The sequence below is a fragment of the Furipterus horrens genome, unplaced genomic scaffold (genome assembly GCF_987537825.1).
Source record: "Furipterus horrens unplaced genomic scaffold, mFurHor1.1.pri manual_scaffold_13, whole genome shotgun sequence".
In the NCBI taxonomy this organism is placed as follows: domain Eukaryota; kingdom Metazoa; phylum Chordata; class Mammalia; order Chiroptera; family Furipteridae; genus Furipterus; species Furipterus horrens.
Genome location: NW_028327183.1, coordinates 52,709,618 through 52,727,288, shown reverse-complemented (window position 1 = coordinate 52,727,288; position 17,671 = coordinate 52,709,618). Strand labels below are relative to the sequence as shown.

The following is a 17,671-nucleotide window of genomic DNA, read 5'->3' as shown; positions in this document are numbered from 1 at the left end:
TGCTCAGAAACCTGGAAAATCAAGCAGGGCTTACCGTCCACATGTGAGGAGAGAGCAGCCCCTAGAGAACAGGAGACATGGGAAATGCAAAGCCAGGTCCATGTAACTGGCCAAAGTCAGGGTCTTACCCAGAGAGGAAATAAGGTCAAAGTTCTCCAGCATCACACCCAGGTACAGGCGTCTCTGACTGTCATCCAGGAGGCGCCATTCCTTCCTGGAAAAGTACACGGCAATGTCCGCAAAGGTCACACCAACCTGTCAAAATAGAAACAATTGACCTCAGCTGTCTTTTCTGAGAACTACCACAACTTCTTACAAATCGTCCCCACCCTCAACTTCCTCCAGGGCTCCCCAGTTCACTGAGGACACCAGGCCCATATACCAGTGCTGGCCGCTCTGTCATCACAGCCCCATTAATTAGTTATCACCTTCAGCACAAGCAGCTGTTTCAGGCACTGGAGGGAGTGGAGAGCAGATGAATGCCATATCAGCATTAGGACATGGCTGTAGGGTTCCATTCTTCCCCACAAGCAATGCCACTCAGTCTCCCAGATCATGCCTCCAAGACACCGCCAAACACGACCTTATGCTTTACACTTAAGTCCCCCAAAAAGGAAACAAGGACAGTCAACTCACACTTCCTCTGCTAGTGCACTTACTTCAGTGAAGCGTCTGAGCGAGGCTGCCAACGGATGCTGTTGGGGAGGCCGGAAAGTAACGGCGGGAGACAAGGACACCAAGGGCATGGCGGCCCCTGTCCCACTCACCCTGTCAGGGTCGCCCAGCTCCTTACTCTCGTGTGTGCTCTGTGCACCACGACTCTGGCGCCGTCCCCTCCCCCGCATTTCCACCAGCACCCAGCGACCGAGATGTTCTGTGAGTTCAAACCAACTATGGATGGAGACAAAATGCCCCTCGTTGAGCCAGAAGGCCACCCCTGTGCGGCGAACGCAAAAACAACCCCCGCTTTTTCCTACTCCTCACTGGCTAGGCGGGGTGGTACTCGTCCCACGGTGTTCTGGGTAATGGTGGTTACGGAAAGCAAAGCGGTGAATCGGCGTTTACCGAAATCCCTTCTGCTTAAAAAGACCACGATCCGCCGCTAGGGCCCATGGGAAATGACACTTGGCACAAAAAAATCCTGAAAATGGCTAAAGGAAGTTTTCATCTTTTCTTGGCCAATGGAATTGAGTCCATGTTGATAAAAACACCTTCTTTTCGAACCCCAACTGTGAGTCATACTAAGAGCTATTCTAGCATTAGTTTGGTAAAATTTATGCTACAAAGGACCTGCTTACAATATCGTACATGTATGTGATAAATATAATTCAAGACTGTAAGGCACGTCTTTGAAACAAAAATAGGACTATGATGCATAATATAAACATAAAATAGAGGTCTCCTTTTGGATATAATTCGAATGTCCTTAGAAATAATTTTTTTTAAATGGTGGGCAATCAAATTCTCACGATTATTGGTGTTTTTAATGAATGTGAAAATGGTATTGTAATAATCATAATGAAAGAAAATTTGCCTATCACAAACATCTGGAAGACAGGTGAGATGATGTTTCAGGCATTTTCAATGAGAGAAGATTGCGAACTATTTAGAACTTCTATTTAAAGTAAATGAAGTACATATTTTAAATGAAACTGTTGTATATATAGCTCAGGAACCTTTAAAAATCACATGAAATACATTATTAACAATATCATATGCATATATGCAATGAATATTAAAAATCAATAATAATCTGTAAGAAATTTTGTTATTTGAAAACAGAGAGTACAGCCCTGGCCAATGTTGCTCACTGGATTGAGCCCTAGCCCGCGAATCTATGGGTGGCCCATTCCATACCCAGGACACTTCATTATGTCTGTTGAACAAACTTTTACCCAGGGCACTTTATTGTAGGGAACCGCCCCTTTTGGTTTAGGGAATTGTAGCCCCAGCCTGAGCATGACTGCTGCCGGCATTTCGGCTGTGCTTGTCTTTAAGACTCAACATAAAGCTGTTTGTGAAACATAACCAAAGACCACTCAGAGAGTTTCCATGGGAATTGGATTTCAAGAATGCTTATTATGCTTTAGATTAGAACTTGCTCTGCTTTCTTTATCATTAATGTAACATAAACAATCTCTAGCAGAAATGTATGAAACCTTGCACCTAATGCCAGTGTGGTGTCAAGATGTCTGATAGACCCTGACACAGACTGGTCACTGTACCTTCTGTACTAGTACATGTAATCTGTTACTGTCAACTGTAATCCTAATGTCTCCAAGCTATTGATGATTCATGAATCTTGACCTTGTATCTCTCATGTGTATCCTCCTCAATAAAAGGCATGAGGGACGAAGGTTTAGTTGCTGTTCTCCACTAGAGAGGTAGCCACCTTCCTTCCCCCAGACATAATAAAGTGAGGCGGTGGTGCCTCACACACCCTAGGCTCGGTTGGAAGTTGCTCTGTCCAGGAGAGGCTTCATGACCATGGCGGAACAAACTTTTACCCAGGACACTTCTTTACGTCTAGGGGAAGGAAGGTGACTACCTCTCCAGTGGAGAACAGCAGCTAGACCTCCATCCCTTATGCCTTTTATTGAGAAGGATACACGTAGGAGATACAAGATCAAAATTCATAAATCACCAATAGCTTTTAGGTGCCTAGGTTACAACTGATAATAACTGATTACACATTCCAGTACAATGGATATAATGAACAGTCTATGCCAGGATCTATCAAACATCTTGACACCACACTGGCACTAGGTACAAGGTGGCATACACTCCCTGCTAGAGATTGTTTATAGTTAACTAAGAGACATGAGAAAGCAGAGCAAGTTCTAAAGCATAACAAGTATTGTTCAAATCCAACTCCCACGGAAACCCTCTGAATGGTTTTCGGGTGTGTCTCCCACGCAGCCATTGTTGAGACATAAAGACAAGCACAGCCAGGGTGCTGGCGGCAGGTCACGCTCAGGCCGGGGCTACAATTGCCTAAACCAAAAGGAGTGATTCCCTACAATAAATTGTCCTCGGTAAAAGTTTGTTCAACAGACATAATGAAATGTCCTGGGTAAAGTTTGTTTCGCCATGGTCACAAAGACTCTGCTGGACAGAGCAGCTTCCAACTGAGCCTAGGTTGTGTGAGGCACCTCCGCCTCAGGCATGTTCCTGTGTTGAAGATCTGGTCCCCTTTTGGGGGTATGCAAGAGGCATTCGATCCATGTTTTTCTAGCACATCATTGTAAGGACTCTATAGGCAATGGAAAGCACCTACATGGAACCTGTTCTGAGAAAAACACCTGCTGTTAGTGTTCCTGGAACCTGGTGACCTCAGTGTTTAGAATGCCGAGACAAGGTCTGGGTGTAAAACAGGATGCCTGGCAGCAAACAGGTGGTTCAAGAGATTACCACAGAACAAGCAGCCCCAAAAGTTTTCTTCAGATCAAATTGTTGCGTTGGTTGTGGTTTCGGACGCTGAAATGAATCCGGCAGGCAGGATGATTTGCCAGTAACGAACGGAGGGCTGTGGCTCGCTCAGACCATCAGCGGAGAGCGAGAAGCCTCATCCTTTTTTTATTAGGGTTTCAAAAGTTACTAAAAATAGAACAGGGTGTGACATTCCAGCCAACAACAGGAGAATTTTACAAGTGAAAGAATTCTTACATTAGCATTAATATGTAAAATACGGCCAGGGTAACTCCTGTTTTATCTAGCACCTATCAAGGAAGCAAGGCAGATCCACTAATCCTCAAGGCCAGCTCCATATCAAGACTTCATTAACAAGGAAGCAGATGGAGTACACAACAGAACCTGTTTTACCCAGGATTCCATGACTCAGTGGCCTCGACAGCCTAAAGCCGAAGGCGGAGACGAGAGTTGCTCATCGTCTCCTGAGTCACGGGATGCCACCTGGGTGGTGGGGCATGAGAATGCCCCTACCCAGAGATCTGTCTTCCTGCAACATCTCTCCCTTTTTGTTTTACAGATGTCTTATGGAGCATGACTGAGAAGATAGCAGACTTAACTTTCTGTCTTTTCTTATAGCGCAAAAACACAATAACAATTACTAAAATGAAAATAAGGAATAAAGAAATTGTTCCAACATGAGTTCCAATGAACCCACTAGTATAGGGAACAGGATCCATTTTATCAATTCCACTCATAACATCTTCAAAAATGCTTTGACCAGATAATTGTTCTAAATGTTTCTCAAAAGTAGTATGAATTTTAGTTTGTAAGGTAATAATATGCTGGGTTAGATTATCATGATTTAACAAATGCTTACGAACCCGTTCCCAAGGGAATTCAGTTTCATTATAAGGAACAGGAGCAATACAATAAGAAGATTGGTTCCAATCACATTTTAACAATAACTGTCTTTTAACACTTTGTAGTTGATCACCTACTAAAACAACTGCTTGGTTTAAATCAGCTAACTCAGACTGCATTTCAGCATCAATTTGGCATTGAGCAGTCCATAATTGTTCAGAATTCTGATGCCAAGTCCTTACAAAATCCGCAGTCTGCACAGACTGATGAAGAGCAACACCAGCAGTCGCAGCGGTAGCGGTGACAGCAATTAGTCCCATGATGACTGCAATAAGGAGGCCGATAAAGCGCTTGCTCCGGCAAAGCAGTCGTTCAGCCACCTTATGAAGGAGTCCAGAGGCAGGGCTGTCTTGCCATGCACGGCCAAGCTGAACAGGCATCCAGACTCCAGTTCGGGCTCTCAGGAGGTAGAGACTTTCCTTGGGAGACAAACTCATAGTATGATTAACACAGGTATGCAAAGTACAATTAAAACAAGAGATTTCGCCGGTCTCAGGAACCCAGGTAACTTTCCCTGTGAGTAGTAAATAGGGAAGTTTAACACAAGCCTGAAAATATCTGGTAACATTTTGCACAAAAGTAAGGTTATGAAAACCATTGGCCTGATATAGCCGTCCCGTCCAGACATTAAGAGGTTCAAAAGCTGCACTTAATTTCCACAAATGAGGTTGAGAATAAAAGCCTTTCATATAGGGTAATGGTGGTGAAAAACCACTTTCTTGCCAAACAATGGAATCTCTGGCAATACCAGTCATCCAAGTAATGTTATTGGTCCATTGTATATTTTGCTTAGAATGTACCGTACGAGCGGAGCCATACGGACTCCAAGTAATGACGCTTCCATAGGAAGTATTAACAATAACTCGTACTTGTTCTCCCCTGCACTGAGTCCAATGGACCCAATCAGTTACTGAGAGAAACGTTGGCATTTTACAGAGTGGCTCATTCGATGGAGAACAAAATTCACAATGATTTGGAATATAACCAGTAGGAGTATAAGCAGAGAGCATTATTAACAGCTTATTGTATAACTCGGTGGTATTTCCTTCTACCATGAGCCACTTTTGGAGACCAATATTAAAGCAGTGATAACCGGCACCAAAACAAATAGGTGGACCAGAAACTCCTGTAACATAATATGGAACCATTGTTCCTTCCTCATCAGGCTTTAAAGAACCACGTATATCAAAAGGACCGGGAAGCCAACCCATTTCATTATGATATATAGGAACAGTAGGGTCCCACCATGAGACCCCTCTCATTAAAGGTGGATTAGCAATATAAGCCCAGTAAGTATAATTTTCAGCATTAGCTCCAGGGGCCTGAATAGATAAAATGGCAAGCATTGCCAAAAACAAGGCCTCAGCTGTAAGTGGGCTATGATTAGCTCGGACTAAGGCTTTTCCTTCATTTACTAAATGTTTAATTTGATTCCAAGTTGGTGGGTTTGTTCCTTGATTTCGTCTCTGGGCTGTGCGGAGGCGTCTCCTTCTCCGTTTTAGAGTCATTTTCTGCATCCCGTCTGGCAGGTTCCTCCAGTCCTCCTCGCCGCTGTCCTCTCGTCCCCTCTTCTGGAAGGACATGACGCAGCTTAAGGCGTTTGTCAGGAATCCAAATATTCTGAGTGCCTGTGGAAATATAAGCATAACCTCGGCCCCATCGAATAACAGTTGCTGGGAGCCAATTGGAGGTGAAAACATCATAATAATAAACAGGTTGATTTATTGGTGAAACAGTTTTCATTGCCCAATGCCTTTGAGCTGGAACGAGAGAATCATCACCAATTTGCAAAAAATTTAGAGTAAATACTGCATTCATTAATCTTTTCTTTGGGGAGTCCATATTATATCCCCCTTTTTGTTTTTCAAGAAGCTCTTTTAATGTTCGATTATGACGTTCAATGAGAGCTTGTCCAGTGCTGTTATATGGAATACCAGTAACATGTTTAACATCATGTTGAGAAAAAAATTCCTGACGTTTTTTAGAGAGATAAGCTGGAGCATTATCTGTTTTAATAGTTTCTGGCTTTCCAAGAACAGCGAAAGCTTCGAGGAGGTGTGTAATAACACATCCTGCACGTTCAGAAGACATTGCTGTAGCCCATGAAAATTTAGAGCAAGTATCAATAGAATGATGAACAAATTTAAGCTTTCCAAAACTAGGTACAATAGTAACATCCATTTGCCAGATCTGATTAGGTAGCAAACCTTTAGGATTAACACCTATTGGTAAGGAAGGTTGGTTAATAAGTTGACATGTAGAACAGTCCCTAATAATTTGACGTGCTTGACGCCAGGTAATGTTATGCCGGTGTCTAAGCGACCGAGCATTATCATGATGGAGCTGATGTTCAGCTTGAGCTTTGATAACAGAACCAACTAGAGTGTCTATATAATTGTTGCCTTTAGTTAAGGGTCCTGGCAAACCTGTATGGGATCGAATATGAGTTATGTAAATTAAATGACGGCGAGTTCGAAGGAGGAACTGCAACTGTAAGAAAAGAGTGTTAAGTTCAGAACCATTTTGAGGTATGGTTACAGTTTCCAAGGCTTGAACTGTATGAGCAGCATACTGTGAGTCTGTAATGATGTTTAAAGGAACTGAAAGTACATCAGTTAGAAGCATAACAATAGCAAATAACTCTGCCTTTTGTACAGAAGTATAAGGGCTTTGAATAGTCTTGTTATTTTTCAGGTTACTATAACCAGCAACACCAAATTTATTAGCATCAGTAAAATATGTCTCTGCCTCAGATAAAGGTTGTGAGACAACACATTTGGGAAGTATCCACTGAGTCCGCTTTAAAAACTGAAACCTTTTGGAGGAAGGATATGAATTATGAATTTTACCTAGAAAGTCAGAAAAGGCATTTTGCCATTCTTCACACAATATCCAATGATTAGCAATTTCTTTATTGGTAAAAGGAACAATGATTTCATCAGGATCTTGACCACAAAGTTGTCTAAAACGTAATCTGCCACGAATTATAATTTGAATAATTTTACTGAGATAAGTCTCTAGTCTTTTGATTGATTTGTGCGGTAAGAATAGCCACTCAATAATGTTTTCTTCTTGACATAACACCCCAGTAGGAGAATGAGCACTGTGGATAATGATTAACTTAAGATTACTTAGTTGCTGAATACGATTTAATTGGCAATCTTGGAAATATTGTTCAATTAATTCAAGCTCCTTTTCAGCCTCTTTAGTTAGTGATCGGGGGCTGTTTAAATTGGAATCACCTTCGAGAGTGCGAAAAAGATTTTCAAGAGCATAGGTAGGAATTCCCATAGAAGGTCGGAGCCAATTAATATCTCCTAATAATTTTTGAAAATCATTTAAGGTTTGAAGAGCATCCTTACGAATTTTAACCTTCTGAGGTATTATATGACTTCTAGTTACTTGGTATCCTAAATAATTCCACGGCTCCTTCTTTTGTATTTTTTCTGGAGCAATTTGAAGACCATACTTAGCACACAAATCAGAAGTTAATTTAAACATTTGTAATAATTGTGCCTCAGAGGGATGTGCTAGTAGAATATCATCCATGTAATGTAGGCACATTCCCTCTGGAAATTGACCTCGGAGTTCTTCCAGAGGTTGATTAACAAAATGCTGGCACATTGTAGGACTGTTCAACATTCCTTGAGGAAGTACTTTCCACTGATATCTTTGACTAGGTTTTTGATTATTAAGAGCAGGTACAGTAAAAGCAAATTTTTCACAGTCCTGTGGCTGTAAGGGAATATTAAAGAAACAGTCTTTTAAATCAATTATAATAATATGCCAATGCTTTGGAATTAATGCAGGGTTAGGTAGCCCTGACTGTAAAGGTCCCATAGGCTGAATTACCTCATTAATTTTCCTTAAATCAGTTAACATTCTCCACTTTCCAGATTTTTTCTTTAATATGAAAATAGGAGAATTCCAAGGGGATGTACTTGGTTCAATGTGATCATGATTTATTTGTTCCTGTACTAATTGATGAAGCGCTTCTAATTTAATATTGGTTAGAGGCCACTGTTCCACCCACACCGGTTTATTTGTTAACCATTTCAGAGGAAGGGCGAAGCGCTCAACAGTGGCCTTTAAAATAAATTTGCATCAGAGGAAGGATGCCCCAGGCCTCGACAACCCTGTCCTGTCCTGGTATCAAATTCTGGCAGTTTAGGTTGTGAAAAAGCAGGATTATAACCCATATTAAACATAATATTCTTTGATACGGGGGAAATTGTGGGTATTGATAACGTAGCACCCCATTGCTGTAATAAATCTCCTCCCCATAAAGTAACAGATATTGGGGCCATATAAGGCTGCAAAACTGCAGTTTGTCCCTCAGGCCCATAGCAAGAATAAGGCTTAGTACTTTGATGTATTTTGTCAAGGGTGCCCAAGCCTACAAAGCTAGCTTTAATAATATTAGTGTCCCAATGCTTGGGCCAATGTTCCAAAGATATAATGGATACATCAGCTCCAGTATCTGCTAATCCAGTAATAGAAGTTCCATCCTCAAATTGTACAGTTAATTCGGGCCTCTGATCATTAATCAGAGTGTGCCAAAAAACTTGTTTATCAGTACTTCCAAATCCCCCAGTGCGTGTAGCAGGCACAGATTTTCCGGGGATGTACGGAAGAATTAACAATTGGGCAATGCGCTGCCCTTGCTCAAACCCTTGCTCAAAAGAGCAAGGCTTTTCTGCTGTCATCATAACCTCAATTTCTCCCATAAAATCAGCATCAATTACTCCTAAATGTACTATAATTCCTTTACTAGTCAGGCTGCTTCTTCCTATTAGCAAGCCAACACTGCAAGCCGGCAGTGGGCCATAAACACCTGTAGGAATTCTCTGGATTCCTTTGTCGGGAGACAAAGAAAATGCGGCAGGAGCTGGTATATCTAAGGCCGCGCTCGACCTGGTCGAGTGGTATAATTCTGAGATAAATAATTTAGATTTAGGTTTTAATTCATCAGCTGATGGGTTTGCCCCGAGCTGACAGGAAACTGAGTAGTTAGGCTCGTACTGTTTGATGGGCCCCGAGCTGGGCCCTGCTGCCAGTTTCCCGACCCTGCTGAAGGGAGGGGCGGCAAAGGATTGCCCTGTTTATCTTTTTTGGAATGGCATTCATTGGTCCAGTGCCTCCCTTTGTAACACCTTCGGCACAGTCCCGGAGGCTGGGAGGATTTTTCTACCCCCTTTTCTCCTTTTCCTTTCCTGCAATCTTTTCTAGTATGCCCAATTTTACCACAATTAAAACACCTAATTTTAGAATTCTGAGAGTTTTCTTTCATAACCGTCGGCGGCGGCGGCGGCGGCGGCAGCCGTCCGTCTCGAGAGACGATGGCGTAGCTTCTCGAGAGTCTATCTGCACCGCCGAGAATGGCTGTGCAGTCCGACTCGGGAGTGACAATCCCTGCCACACTTGTTACAGGTGAAGGCAGATGGCCGTTGTTGCTGCTGTTGACGCTGCTTCCGCCTCGATCTTTTCTGGACCGCCTCCTCGTTGCGCGCAGCCTCTGCACGTGACGTACCTTGCCTGACCGCGAGCCTCCAGGCTAGGCGGTCGTCTGCTTGAACTTCCCATGTGTTGAGATTGATGGAGCATTGTGTCATGTCCTTTTTGCAGATGTCTTTGAACCGCAGTTTTGGGCGCCCTCTCATCCTCTTGCCTTCTGCTAGCTCGCCGTAGAGGAGGTCTTTGGGGATACGGCCTGCATCCATTCTTTTGACATGGCCGAGCCACCTGAGGCATCTCTCGCTAAGAACTGCATGCAAACTGCTCATATTGGCTCGCTTCAGCACCTCGGTGTTGGGGACCTTATCCTGCCAGGCGACATGCAGGACGCGTCGCAGGCACCTCATGTGGAAGCTGTTGAGTTTCCTTTCGTGCCTTGCGTAGGTGGTCCACGTCTCGCTGCCATAGAGGAGAGTGCTGAGTACGCAGGCTTGGTAGATGCGCAGTCTGGTTTTCTCAGTGAGGCTGGAATTGTTCCACGCTCGCCGGTTCAGTCTGGCCATAACTGTGGCTGCCCTGGCGATTCTCCGGTTGACCTCCAAGTCGACTGACAGAGAGCTCGAGATGGTGGACCCGAGGTAAGTGAAGTCGTTGACAACCTCCAGGGTGTATCCGTCGATGGTGATGCATGGGGGAGTCCCCGTGCCTTGAGCCATAACATTCATCTTCGTCAGGCTGATGGCTAGTCCGAACTCCTTGCATGCGTGGGAAAGGCAAAACACCCGCACCAGTTAATTCCAAGCAAACAACAAGAAAGAAGCCTCCGGCTCTTCGCCTCGCTAGCTGGAACATCAGGACCATGTGCCCCGGACTTACTGCAGACCTTCCGTGGATCAAGGGTGCCAGGAAAACCGCTGTCATCGATAGGGAACTGGCACGACTAAACATCGACATTGCGGCTCTACAGGAGACCCGGTTGGCCGACAACGGAACTATCAGAGAAACCAACTACACCTTCTACTGGCAAGGGAAGTCTCCGGACCAACCAACACAGCACGGTGTTGGGTTCGCTGTGAAGAACACGCTTGTTAACTCCATAGAGCCACCCACAGGAGGCACAGAGAGATTACTTACCCTCCGATTGTCAACAACTTTCGGCCCAGTCAGCATTCTTAGTGCGTATGCCCCAACCCTCTGCGCCACCACCGAAGAGAAAGAACAGTTCTACCATGCACTGGACGAAGCGTTATCCAAGATCCCCAGAAGTAACGCTCTCTATCTCCTTGGAGACTTCAACGCAAGAGTAGGAGCCGACCGCATGGCCTGGCCCACCTGCCTTGGAAACTTTGGGAGAGGAAAGATCAATGAGAATGGTCAGCGACTGCTTGAGCTTTCGTGTCACCATGGCCTGTGCGTGACAAACACATTCTTCAAGTGCAAAGAGATCCACCAGGTGTCATGGAGGCACCCCCGCTCCCGCCATTGGCACCAGCTTGACCTCGTCATCACCAGAAGAATGGATATTGGCAGCACCCTCCTCACTCGCAGCTACCACAGTGCAGACTGCGACACGGACCATGCCCTCGTGGTAAGCAAGGTGCGCATAATGCCGAAGAGGTTGCACCACTCCAAGATGAAGGGTCGCCCACGCATCAACACCAGTTGTGCCAGCAACCCAGTTAAGACCCAGCAATTCATCAACAAGATGGAAGATGCACTCAGCGAGGGAGTGGCGGCAGATGACATTATCGAATCCAATTGGCCACGTCTCCGCGACGCCATATACAACTCCGCCATTATTGCTTACGGGAAGAAAGAGCGGAAGAACGCTGACTGGTACGAGGCTCACTGGGAAGAAATGGAACCCGTGATCGAGGATAAGAGGAAGGCCCTACTGGCTTACAAGGTCACGCCCACTCCCAGTACACTTCAAGCTCTACAGGCTGCCAGGAACAAAGTCCAGAAGACCGCCCGCCACTGTGCCAACACCTATTGGCTAAACCTGTGCAGAAGCATTCAGGAAGCCGCCGATATAGGCAACGCACGAGGAATGTATGAGGGTATCAAGAAGGCAACAGGCCCAATCCCCTCCAAGATCGCCCCCCTTAAGTCCAAGACAGGTGAGGTCATCACTGACCAGGAACAGCAAATGCGGCGGTGGACCGAGCACTACCTCGAGCTTTACGCAACGAAGAACACCGTAACAGACACTGTTCTTAAAGCCATCCCAGACCTACCAGTCATGGAGGAGCTAGACACCCCACCTACTGCGGCAGAGCTCAGCAAAGCCATCGACCGCCTTGCTTGCGGGAAAGCACCAGGAAGCGACGGAATCCCTCCAGAAATCCTAAAGAGCGGGAAACCAGTCCTGCTACAGCCGCTCCACCATCTACTCTGTTGCTGCTGGAAGGAGGGTTACATCCCCCAGGATATGAGAGACGCCAACATTATCACCATGTACAAGAACAAAGGAGACCGCAGTGACTGCAGCAACTACCGGGGCATCTCTCTCCTCAGCGTCGTCGGCAAAGTATTCGCCCGGGTCGCTCTTGCCCGCCTGCAGACCCTTGCTTCCCGCATCTACCCAGAGTCCCAGTGTGGCTTCAGAGCTGGCCGATCAACAGTGGACATGATCTTCTCCCTACGCCAGCTGCAGGAGAAGTGTCACGAGCAGAATAAACCACTATACCTCGCCTTTATTGACCTCACGAAGGCGTTTGATCTGGTCAGTCGAAGCGGTCTCTTCAGCTTGCTACGGAAGATTGGCTGTCCACCACATCTGCTTGCTGTGGTCATGTCCTTTCACGATAACATGCACAGCACGGTGTCCTACAACGGCGCAACCTCTGAGGCCTTCCCAGTCAGCAGCGGAGTAAAGCAGGGCTGCGTCCTCGCGCCTACGCTGTTCGGAATCTTCTTCTCCATGCTCCTCCAATACGCCTTTAAGGGCTGCAGCGAGGGTGTCTTCATTCACACCAGATCCGATGGCAAGCTCTACAACCTGGCCCGTCTACGAGCCAAGACCAAAGTCAAAGAGGTGCTCATCCGTGAGATGCTCTTCGCCGACGACGCAGCTTTGACATCACACTCCAAAGAGGGACTCCATCAGCTAGTCACTTGCCTTTCCCACTTGCCTTTCATAACCGAGACTAACAAATTAATACCATAAGTCTGAGATCCAATTTCTCTACATGCTCTGATATAATCTTCAACCGTTCCACCCTTTTGTTTCACAGGAGCCAACGCCCTTTTACAATCCGCATTAGCATTTTCATAGGCAAGGATTAAGAATAACATATCCTGTGCTTCAATGCCAGTAGTGGCCTTTTTGATAGCACTTTGGAGTCTGGCAAGAAATTCAGTATAGGGCTCATTGGCCTCTTGGAGAATTTTTACAAAAGATTTTGCCACCTCCCCAGGATTTTGTAATTGTTGCCAAGCAAAGAGGCAAATATCCTTCACTTGCGCAAGAGTCTGATTAGATAATTGAATTTGATTGTTAACCGCAGAAAAGGCCCCGGTACCCGTAAGTTGCTCAAATGTCGCCCCAGGCGGCTGAAGGGCGGCGTTCTCACGGCTGACCCGCCTGGCCTCCTCGCTATACCAAGATTTAAATTGTAAAAATTGCGCGGGCTCCAGGGAGGACCGAGAAAGAACATCCCAATCTGCTGGGATTAAAAGATTATCATTAGCAAATGAGGAAATGAGACCGTACACGTAAGGAGAATTCGGTCCATAACTAGAAACAGAGGATTTAAGAATTTTTAAAAACTGAAACTCAACATTGCGATGGGCAACAACAACCTGGCCCTGCGGATGTTCGTTATTTGGAGGTTGTTGAATTCTTAATACTGGGAATATTGAAGAGGTATTAGTCCACATTTTCGAGGGAGGTGTTTCCTCCTCTACCTGAAGCATAACCCTTGTTAAATTTGGAGGCTTAGCGAAACAAAAGGTTGAATCGGTATAATCAGGATTTTTTGGAACAAAAGATGTTGTAGTGGCAGCCGGAGGCAACGTCGGAACAAAGGGCGGAGCCTCCTGAGCCAGAAATGCAGCAGGAGGAGCAGTAGGCTCCTTAGAATCCAAATGATTAACAAGTTTTTCAAACTTAGTATCTAGATTAACAGCAAACTTCTCAAACAATTTAGACATGTTGTTAAAGGCAGCCAACAGCTGGGCATTCTCACCAGGAAATGTTGGAAGTGGCGACAAAGGAGGATACCGGGGTGGAGCCTCATCTGATTCAAAATCTGAAAGCGGGACTGAAGCCGCCGCCAGCGGGGGGCTGGGCGCAGCGGCTGCAGTCAGCGCAGGAGAAGGGCTATTGTTCCCGGTATCCTCTGCCAGAACAGAGGGGGCCGCGACGGCACCCTGCATATCTCCCGGAGTTTCATTGTTAATTATCTCTGACTGGTCATAAATTGGAGGCGAGGGCTGACTACTACAAGCTTTTACTGAATCTGCCTCAGAGTCCGATTGAAATGGCTGCAAGGCCACAGCCACCTGGTTAGAGGCCGCCCATGTTTCGCCTGCTATAGGAGGACCAGTCTGGTGCGCTCTTCTAAGAGCTTTACCAACTTGTTTCCACACTCTTAAATTTAACTGATTTCTTCTCTCTGGAGTAAACCAATAACAGTGTTTCTTGACCTGCAAGAATAAATCTGTTAAGGCACTCTCTTTTATTTGTACACCTGAACTTCTAAGTAAAGATTTTAAAAGCCTAATATATTCTTCCTTAACTGAAGGATTGTTCCCCATTACTCCAAAGCGTTTTTCCGAAAAGTTTGCTTAGAACCGTGCGATTTCCTTTTCGGTCCTACCCGTCCCGGTTTTTACCTTCTGGTCCGTGCTCGAGCGCCAGATGTTGCGTTGGTTGTGGTTTCGGACGCTGAAATGAATCCGGCAGGCAGGATGATTTGCCAGTAACGAACGGAGGGCTGTGGCTCGCTCAGACCATCAGCGGAGAGCGAGAAGCCTCATCCTCTTTTTATTAGGGTTTCAAAAGTTACTAAAAATAGAACAGGGTGTGACATTCCAGCCAACAACAGGAGAATTTTACAAGTGAAAGAATTCTTACAGTAGCATTAATATGTAAAATACGGCCAGGGTAACTCCTGTTTTATCTAGCACCTATCAAGGAAGCAAGACAGATCCACTAATCCTCAAGGCCAGCTCCATATCAAGACTTCATTAACAAGGAAGCAGATGGAGTACACAACAGAACCTGTTTTACCCAGGATTCCATGACTCAGTGGCCTCGACAGCCTAAAGCCGAAGGCGGAGACGAGAGTTGCTCATCGTCTCCTGAGTCACGGGATGCCACCTGGGTGGTGGGGCATGAGAATGCCCCTACCCAGAGATCTGTCTTCCTGCAACATCAAATATTTAAAAACTGCTCTACCCATTGCCCGGGGTTCTCCATCCACTGATTTTTCATAGACGCCTTTTTCTTCCATTGCTGAACAAGCCTCTGCTTGCAGTCCACAAGATCCGACCAGTGCATTCCATGTGTGAGGAGGCATCACCTAACAACTTGTTTCTAATGGATATCTCCCTCCCTTCCCCTCCCTACAAGTAAGTAAATAAAATATATACTTTTAATTCAGAGTATAAGACCACTGAAATATAATCCAAAATTTAAAAAACATTAAACTAAGTAATGTAAGAGAGGAGTTGAAGAACATCTTAATACTTACCAGAAATTATAGAAATCCCTTGTAAATGAACATAATCTCCAGCGCACTGAAACTGGCATGATGATCATAGTGATATGACACTTTTGGCCAACCCCTGGCAAGGGAAGACTGTACAGTGTTTTCTTGTCCATAAAACACCTTCCTCATTGAATAAGATCTTTTTCCGCCCTCCCTTAATTGTGTGATCTTAAAATCCTCAGGATCCACATGCTTGGCACTCCTGAGTGCTGCTCAGTTTATGTTTCCGTATCATCTTATCACCCAACAATTTACTACAAACATTATTTTTTCTGTTAGTTCTTGGCTACTCCTTCAATAAAGCCATTGAGGAAGCCATGTTGTGATGACGTTTCTTTATTCACTGCTGTATATCACAGACCTAGATACATCTCTGAACAAGAGATAATTAGTACTGGATTTTTTAAGTAATGAAAAACCATACCATGCCTATTCTTCTATAATTCTACATTTTCTCCTCACACTTTACAATAGCTTATTCACCTCGCTTTCGCCCGTCAAATGGTAATGAATAAAAAGGACTCACACTTGGCAGAAATGAGAATTTTATAATAGCCAGCTTTCCAGCATACCTATAGTTCTCATAAATTCTCTCACCTATTATAACTCACTGTCTATTAATTACACTCACTGAGACTAACCTGTTCTCAGGTTTCACAGCCTTCTGTCTGCTAGCTATTTCAAAAATGCTTTGTACTCCACTAATCATCATTCATACCTTTCTACACACTGCTCACCCCTTAATTTTATGCCAGAAATAATGTGCTGTCCCATGTACACACTGTCACTGTATTTACAGGGGTAGTCATCATTATTTCCCAGCGTGAGGGTTAAATCCTGAAATTAAAAACATTTTTCTCAGGCTCAGAGGTCCATTTTCTCAACCTACACAGATGTTAGAATTGCAGCGATCCCGGCACTGAATATAAATTTGTTACATAGTCAGTATTCCCCAGTCCAGGTCATATTCTTTAAGATTTTTGAGGCAGATGTGCCTCACACACCCTAGGCTGGACTGGAAGCTGCTCTGTCCAGCAGAGTCTTCGTGACCACAGCAGAACAAACTTTACCCAGGACATTTCATTATGTCTGGGGGAAGGAAGGTAGCTGTCTCTCTAGTGGAGAACAGCAACTAAACCTTCATCCCTCTTGCCTTTTATTTATTTATTTTTTATTTTTTTTTACTTGTGTCCCGATGCCTGAGGATAGAACGGGTGGACTGGAAACTATTGGCACCGAAAACATGACGTCGAGGGGGCTGGAGCCTTTTCACTCTGTCTCTGTACAGTACGAGGACTGGGACCACACGCCCGACCCCCGTCAAGAAGAGGAGGGTCCTCGTGCCTTTTATTGAGGAGTATATACATGGGCGATACAAGGTCAAAATTCATGAATCATCAATAGCTTTATGGCGTTTGGATTAGAGTTGACAATAACAGATTACATGTACCAGTACAGAGGGTACAGTGACAGGTCTGTGTCAGGGTCTATCAAATATCTTGACACCACACTCGCATTAGGTGCAAGGTTTCATACATTCCTTGCTAGAGATTGTTTATGTTACATTAATGATAAAGAAAGCAGAGCAAGTTCTAAAGCATAGTAAGCATTCTTGAAATCCAATTCCCATGGAAACCCTCTGAGTGGTCTTTGGTTGTTTCACACACAGCCTTATGTTGAGACTTAAAGACAAGCACAGCCAGAATGCCGGCAGCAAGTCATGCTCGGGCGGGGATTACAATTCCCTAACCCACCAGGAGCGGTTCCCTACAGATATTCAGAACAGACCATGTCTCAAAAAATTCAGTAAGAACTATCATATGCAAATACAGGTGAAATAATTATTTCCTTGCAAAGATATGAGATCTCTGAATGCAAAACTTTTTTTTTTTTGTCAGATGCCCACTTTCAACGCCTTCATGGGTGTGTCAACAGTGTACACATCTGGGTAGCAAATGCAAACTTGTTATGGAACCACATTCCCAGATATACCCTGTATTGTTAGGAAAAGGAAGCCACATCCTGAAAATACATTAAGAAATATTTTGGAGGAATATCAATAATTTCTGGAAAACAATACCGAGAAAGAGCCACATGGAATATATCTGAGGAAGTAAATGGTATGGTGCAACCACATACGCTTGCTTTAGGGCAGCCTGATATCACCC

At 44.7% G+C, this 17,671-nt stretch overlaps 2 protein-coding genes and 1 non-coding gene across 3 annotated transcripts; all 3 read right to left on the bottom strand.

The window, feature by feature from the left end:
* Window positions 1-30: 30 nt before the first annotated feature.
* LOC149995301 (zinc finger protein 551-like) lies at window positions 31-845 on the bottom strand. The gene is made up of 2 exons (XM_090259175.1): window positions 660-845; window positions 31-255 (listed from the first exon to the last, which is right to left on the bottom strand). Exons 1-2 carry the CDS (start codon window positions 843-845, stop codon window positions 31-33), a joined length of 411 nt encoding a protein of 136 aa, XP_090115301.1.
* A 128-nt stretch (window positions 846-973) lies between these two features.
* Window positions 974-14,733, bottom strand: LOC149995300 (endogenous retrovirus group K member 6 Env polyprotein-like). Its single transcript, XM_090259174.1, has 3 exons — window positions 14,626-14,733; window positions 4,107-5,960; window positions 974-1,102 (listed from the first exon to the last, which is right to left on the bottom strand). Exons 2-3 carry the CDS (start codon window positions 5,913-5,915, stop codon window positions 974-976), a joined length of 1,938 nt encoding a protein of 645 aa, XP_090115300.1. The 5' UTR covers window positions 5,916-5,960; window positions 14,626-14,733.
* A 1,955-nt stretch (window positions 14,734-16,688) lies between these two features.
* LOC149995299 (small nucleolar RNA SNORA57) lies at window positions 16,689-16,837 on the bottom strand. Its single transcript, XR_016507918.1, has one exon. It is a non-coding gene; the product is annotated as a small nucleolar RNA SNORA57 (small nucleolar RNA).
* Between the last annotated feature and the right edge of the window lie 834 nt (window positions 16,838-17,671).